Here is a 7,493-nt window from a genome sequence, read left to right as displayed (position 1 = left end):
GATGAGTGAGTAAATGCAAAGATGGTACATGAAGGGTGGGCTTTAACAATAAGTAAATAAAAATGGGCTGCTCAGGCTTAAATGCCCGGGCCTATTTTTTGTCCCAGTCCGGGCCTGGATCAAATACACAATCAAGTATAGAAAAAAAACACATGGAAACAGCACGTTCATGTATAGATAAACTGAGTAAGACATACAAGCCCTGTATTTGCAGGTATATATAAATAAGTATGGAAACAGACACAGATCAACAGAATAACACACAAACCCGGCAGGGAGCAGAGGAGACAGAAGGGCGCAGAGCGGTTGCTGAAAACGACCGCTCGCCGCTCCTCTCTATTCTCCTCCTGGGTGCCATACGGCATTGATTGGGGGGGGGGCTCCTACAGCCCTGAGGAAGGATTTCTTCATTGGCCCCCCGCATGATTTACTGGGGGGGGGGGTCTGTCCCCCCCGGTTCCTACGCCCATGCCTCTGCCCCTATAGTAGAAACCAAGGAGTGCCTGTCCCTTTAATATATGCTGTGGCTCTGCATTATTCTGGGTACTTGAGTACTTATGCAAATGGAGCGGAGCCCCTCCTTCAGTCCAATCAGAGCGGAGCTCCAAGGCTCTGCCTTCTTGCGTTAGTGCTCTGGGATGCCTCATTAAACGGAGATGATACTGCTGAGAAACGGACAAAGAAACAAGACTAAAGAAGCATGAGACAGCAACAAAATGCAAAAAAAACTGGCCTCTCTGCTTGATTTTTGTTTGTTTCATTGGGACCCCTTCTCGTTTCCAGATATTCCTTAAAAGTGTAATATAATTATACTATATAAAGTAAATGATAGGGGAAAATTACTTCTTTTAAGAGTTTAAGAGAAAAATATGGGTTTTATGTAGGCCAAACACCATGGATTTGTCCCCCATGTTGTAGGAGTAGCACATAAAAGTTGAGAGTTTAGTTATGAAACTAAATTTTTTTTTATATATAATGTTTTTATGATTTGACATAAACACATGCACATGAGCGTTTATTATCTTTTCTTAAACAATATGTACTATTACATGTATATATAAATTAATAGGAATTCCAGAAAAAGCATGGGGGTTACATAAGGTTTTTGCCGATTGAGGTGCCCACAAAAGTCCAGGGCCCCGGTACACCACTAGGGATGGCTTGGTCATGTGACTCAAAAGTAGGCATTATTAGACTGTTTTATTGAAACAATAAAAAGCTTTCTAATAGCGTGTATTGTTTCTGAGATTAATCCTTTTGTGGAAGAAATAAAAGTGACAGATATGTTAAGGTTTAATTGCTGAAGAAGCTGATAAATGTGACTAAAGGTGATTCAAGCTAAGGCAGAGAGTGAGGTAACATTTCATGAGCGGTATAGTAGAACTATACCCCATATGCAAACCTTAACATTCATGCATGGAGACTCCCCGTGTAAAATAAAATGATCAAAAGTATGTGGACACCCAACGTAATTATTTACTTTATGCATTTCAGGCACACCCATTGCTAACAGGTGTATAAAATCAAGTCCATAGGCATACCATCTCCGTACACAAACACTGGCAATAGAATGGATCATACTGAAGAGCTCAGAGACTTTAAATAGGGTGCTGTGATAGGATGCCACAAGTCAGAAGGTGGCATCGTTATCAGATGACAAAAGTCATCAATGCTTCACAGATCTCCAAGAACCAGAAAATGGAAAAAGCTCGCTCAACTGGCTAAAGGTTACCAAACTTTCTATGACTCCCTAACACCTCTCATCTTGTATGGTTACTGTTGAGGGGTATAATGAAAAAGACAAAAAAAAGAGGTTTGCACGATAGAGCCGGCACCCACCAGTCTTTTAGTAAAATAGATTTGCTAAACATACAAAAAATTAGTGGCCAGTACAAGCTTAAGGCTACACGGGCTGAAACATGATTTTTTGTAAGTTTCAACAATTTACGAAAGGACTGGAGAAAACCAGTTATTTTGTGCCAACAGGCTTTACCATTTTTTACTGTAGGCATGGAAGGTTAGGAGATTATTCTCAAGCCAAATGGAACCCACCACCAGTTTGGTAGGCATACCATCAGGTCTAATCAACGTTTTTAAACAGGAGCCAATTCAATGTTACAGAAATACGTTGAACCTGATATTATTATGACACAGCACTAACAATTTAGTATGGGATTTGGCAGACAAAATGACTACAAGGAAAAAGGGCCGTGTTTGCATGGTCACAATATGGAACTTTATAAATAGTTTTTAGTTCTATTCAAATATGGTTATTATGAGTTGCAGATCAACGGAGAAGGGACTTTGTATAGGTATAGAGTTATACAGTGTTAGCCGTAGAAAATGAGTACAATTGGTGATCATACCTTTATTGGCTGACTGAAGTATAAGCTTGCTTTCAAGGCTATCTAGGTCCATTCTTCATGAGTATTATGCCCCCCCCCAAAAAAAAAGAGACCCAGATATGTACAATATGCAAGAAGAAGAGTCCTACATAGCCTTGAAAACTTACAATCTATTATACTTCAGTTAGCCAATAAAACGTATCATCTTTACCAGACTTACATTGCTAGGCCACTACCAGGGAAAGAATTGCATTCCAGGCTTCCATAGGCACAAATACTCCGACCCTATTCTCTCATTGAAACAATAAATAATGGTACAGTAACAACTGAATAAACAGCAACTGAACGCCCATACTCAAAAATGGAAGATGACGTGCTCAGGGCAATGCGCGGGCTTGTTTATATAGCCCCTCCATTTAGACCTTCCATAACTTCTCCAACAATGGTGCCCTAAATGGGGTTTATTCACTAAAGGAACAGTCGACAGGAAGTTTGAAGGGGAGTTGTGCTTTTAGCGCCTTCATTATGTTAGCCATTACAAAATGACCAATACTGGCAGGATCCTCCAGCAAGAATGGCTGAGGTGGCCCCATACAACATATAATTTAGCGGGTAGGGAGGCCTTGAAGAAAAACGTTCCAAGGAATACACTTTTATGTGCAAAAATATACACAGAAGCAGAGTGAGTTTCAGAACTAGAGCGACACTTTCCTAATATTACCAATACAGTGAACTTTTTACTTAAAAGAGACAGCTATGGAAACTATAATGTGAAAACACAAACATTCTGCGCGCCATATTTATTTGGACACATACCACCCTACATCAAATATACTTCATGATATACAAATCATAATGTTAAAGAACGCATGATCATCAATGCACTTTGCGAGGAAATAAAAAGATAAGGACAGTGTCATTCATAGAGGTAGGTACACAAATACATACATATACCTGATATTTCTGTGTGGTATAATTTTATATACCGTAATGTTCATTAAGTGACAGCCCCAACAATGACAAATACAAATTTATGAGGACTCAAAGCATTAGGATCAGTCTTCAAATAAACATTATAATAATGGGTTAACAAAACTAAATAAATACTATTTTAAAAAGGCCAAATTTTGGCAACCTCCACTGGCCATTAAAGTTTTAAGACCTTAGGAAAGGGGGAAGGGAGGTCACCAGCGATATCAGTAGAAAGGGCAGAGGGCTGTTAGCCTATAAAAGGCTGCACATTGGTAATAGCTGGGTCAGCTATTACTTACCAGCCGCTCACTACTGAAAGTACAGAGTCAGTGCTTCTGTGTGAGTGGTATGTGTGTGTGTATGTATGTATATATATATATATATATATATATATATATATATATATATATATATATATATATATATATATATATATACACATATAAATAAAACACACAAGTAATTTTGATTTCACACTACAAGGTAACAAGCTGTAAATGGCACAATAACAAGGTAACATTTACTTTATGTACCATATGCTGTGTACGTTTTATAATATATATATATATAAATTACTGTGTATTAAACTAGTTATATATATATATATATAATACACACACACAGCATATGGTGCTTTTGTTTAACTAGAGAATAAAAAGTAACTGTTATCTTGTTACCTTGTAGTGTGAAATCAAAAGTACTCCTTGTGTGTGATTATAAATATATATATTGTATTTATTATACACACACACTATACAGCTTATGGTGCTTTTGTTGAACTGGTTAGGAATATAAAACAAATAAATGTGGGCTGCTTATTCTCTTATAAATATAAATAGTAGTAAAATGTGCAAGTGTGAAATGGAGGGCCCTGTATCTGAATGATTAAACTGTATATGTAGCTGATATAAAAACTACCTGCAAATAACTGTTCTGATTGTAACTGTAACTGTTTCTTTAGCTGAAGTAGAGACCTACGAGGCCCTAACAGACCATTAGAGTCAATGGCCCCCCAAAAATGAATGGTCATTAACACAATTACAACTCCAAACTCTGATCAAACCTTCCCTGTGTCTTATCTATAAGCAATCCATACGTGGCGCGTCAGGCATGTTTCCTAGAACTATGACTTTCCACAAATAAAAAAAAAAAAGGAGTTTGCTGTCAGCACGGTGCCAATCCACTGGTGCGGAGAACAGAAAATAATCCGTTGTGTAAATGGATTTTAATTATTATCCCATCTCTACAGCGTGACCGATTCATTCCTACTCTCTGCACTCTCATCACGGGGCATTTAAATACATTACTAAACACCTGCAAAAGTTACAGTGCTACACATAACGTCCGTGTGGTTTTCTAAAGGGTTTCCACCCAAAAATAGCCAGGAAAGTGGCAGCTGCATTATTCTGAAGGGTTAATAACCGATCAGAAGATCTCCCCGCCCCTCCCCCTGTTACGAATTGCACACCGAGGATAGAGGCAGACACCTCTGACTGTGCCCTGTAATTACTTTAGCAATGAAGTGCATCAGGTTTTACTCAATGCACTCCGGTTAAATGAGAGATGCCTTTTAAGATCCGAGCACGTCCGTTCTTCTTATTGGTGTTATAACCTCACTTAACCCTAAACAGCGGATGTAACACCTTGAAATCAAAAACATTGTTGATCGCCATGATTAGGGTTACGACTTGAATGAAAGCACAGCCTACTCATAAGTAAGTAGCCCAATGGCAACATAACTTTGAAGCGGTCATTCCGTGTAAACGGACACTGCTTACCTTGACTGGGCAGCCATAGCGAAGTTTGATCACAGAAGGCGTCTAGAGTCCATGAGGTTCTCTCTGTCACTCACCCAGGCGATGTTTTGACGTGTCTGATGCCTATGTCCTCTCGGACCTCTCATCTGGCGATCAGTCACATTATTAGAGCTATTCCTGACCGTTCTATCTACAGAAGCAGCAGCTGTATGCACTTGCACCGCTCTGCCCGTAGCAGCGCTCGATCCCCCGCCCCGCCCACGAAACGTTCTGGGACACGCCCCAAGCGGTGGGCGTGGTGCTCAGAAGGTGGTAACACAAACAACGCTAAGGTTCCAGTCCCTGTCTCGTCTGTAGATCGAACCATTGGACAGAGGGGTGGCTGAGTGCTCTGCTAACCACGTTCGTGTTGATTTGAGCTGAAGTAAAAGCTGGGTCTACGAGTGTATTATTGATTTAATTATTGTTTACGTGTTTTTTGTTTTTAAATGTCGCGATCCCCGGTTGTGTAAAAGGGGGTATTGGTGAAAATAACCTCTCCCCGCCGGTTGCCTTAGATGGGCTTGTGCAGCGGTACTTGTGGCAGAGATCAGTGATTGGTCATAATATAAAGGTGGGGCTGGAATAGCACATGAAGTTAGCCAGTCGCAGGAGAGATGCGGGTAATGTTCAGTTCCCAGCTGATTACTTGAGAATCTGGGGTGATAGAACCATTGAGGGTCGTTGGTAGCATTAGGCCCATTTAGTCGCCATATTTTGTCCTGTTTCAAAAACCTCAAAAGTAATGTGGACCTTGGTCTTGTCATATAGACAGGTTGCACTTATGCTTCTATTCCCTTCCTACATTAACCCCTACAATTTCCAGGGAAGGCTGTTCCTTGTACTTACAACTCTCAGTTAAGTTTTGTCACTGGGCTTTTATTATTTTATTAATCCAGTTGTATATATTCAGCATTACAAAAGCAACATAAGTACCGTATTTGCTCGATTATAAGACGACCCTGATTATAAGACGACCCCCCAAAATCTGAATATTAACTTAGGAAAAAAAGAAAAAGCCTGAATATAAGACGACCCTAAAGGAAAAAAGTTTTACCAGTAAATGTTAATTCATGTAAACTATTTTTTTTAATAAAAGCTATGATTGAGAAAAATATTTTTTTTTGTTTTTATTTCTTGTATTTTCCAACCTGTCCCCCAGTTACGCACATCTGCCCCCAGGCTTGCCACACCAATATGGCACTGTGGCCCATGATATGCCTTTTGACCCCCTATGTGCCACTCTGGCTCCAGAAATGCCTTATACCCCTATATCCCATTCTGGCATTTAGGGGGTTAAAATGCATATTATGGGGCAGAGTGGCATATAGGGAGGTATAAGGCATTCCAGGAGGCAGAGTGGCATTAAGGGAGTTAAAAGGCATTGTATAGAGCACTCTGCCTCCAGAAATGCCTTATACCCCTATATGCCACTCTGGCATTTAGGGGGTTAAAAGGCATATTATGGGGCAGAGTGGCATATAGGGAGGTATAAGGCATTCCAGGAGGCAGAGTGCACTATTAAATGCCCCCTTAACGCCACTCTGCCTCCTGAAATGCCTTATACCTCCCTATATGCCACTCTGCCCCATAATATGCCTTTTAACCCCCTAAGTGCCAGAGTGGCATATAGGGGTATAAGGCATTCCAGAAATGCCCTACACACACACACACACACACACACACACACACACACACTCTCTCTCTCTCTCTCTCTCTCTCTCTCTCTCTCTCTCTCTCTCTCTCTCTCTCTCTCTCTCTCTCTCTCTCTCTCTCTCTCTCTCTCTCTCTCTCTCTCTTACTTACTTACTTACCGGTGCTTCCAATTTCCTGCTGGGGCAGCGGGTTGACGTCTCATTCCGCGGAAGCCGGAAGGAGGTGGAGTTGGCAGCGGGGGTTTGTATGCGTCCGTCGCAAATACCTTCCCCGGCTGTCAGAGATGAGAGTTCCCCGCACCGGTGCGGGGAACTCTGATCTCTGACAGTCGGGGAAGGTATTTGCGACGGACGCATACAAACCCCAGCTGCCAACTTCACCTCCGGAAGCACCGGTAAGTGTGTGTGTGGGGGGGGCGACGACACGAGGATCCAGGTCCCCTGCAGCGGTGCGGGGGATCTGGATCTTAGTCTCATAATCAGACCTCTATTTGAGGTCTGATTAGAAGACGACCCAGATTATAAGACGAGGGGTATTTTTCAGAGCATTTGCTCTGAAAAAAACCTCGTCTTATAATCGAGCAAATACGGTAATATTTCACATAATTTGGATTTAGCAAAAAAAAATATTTTGGAGGGCCTTTACAATTTAGAATCATATTGATAAAACCATTTTGCCGTCAGATATACAGTATTAGAAACGGCATTTGCACTTTGATGGGATT

At 40.9% G+C, this 7,493-nt stretch overlaps 1 protein-coding gene across 2 annotated transcripts in view; it reads right to left on the bottom strand.

The window, feature by feature from the left end:
* AFF1 (ALF transcription elongation factor 1) overlaps positions 1–5,287 on the bottom strand; it is a 66,599-nt gene extending 61,312 nt beyond the window's left edge. For both annotated transcript variants that reach the window (XM_053462888.1, XM_053462896.1), the window contains exon 1: positions 5,096–5,287. In XM_053462888.1, coding sequence (XP_053318863.1) covers positions 5,096–5,112 — 17 coding nt within the window. In that variant the 5' untranslated portion in view covers positions 5,113–5,287. The remainder of the gene's footprint in view (positions 1–5,095) is intronic.
* Between the last annotated feature and the right edge of the window lie 2,206 nt (positions 5,288–7,493).

The sequence above is a fragment of the Spea bombifrons genome, chromosome 1, assembly GCF_027358695.1.
Source record: "Spea bombifrons isolate aSpeBom1 chromosome 1, aSpeBom1.2.pri, whole genome shotgun sequence".
Lineage (NCBI taxonomy): Eukaryota > Metazoa > Chordata > Amphibia > Anura > Pelobatidae > Spea > Spea bombifrons.
Note: the sequence above shows the minus strand (reverse complement) of the source record. Positions and strands in the feature narration are given on the sequence as shown.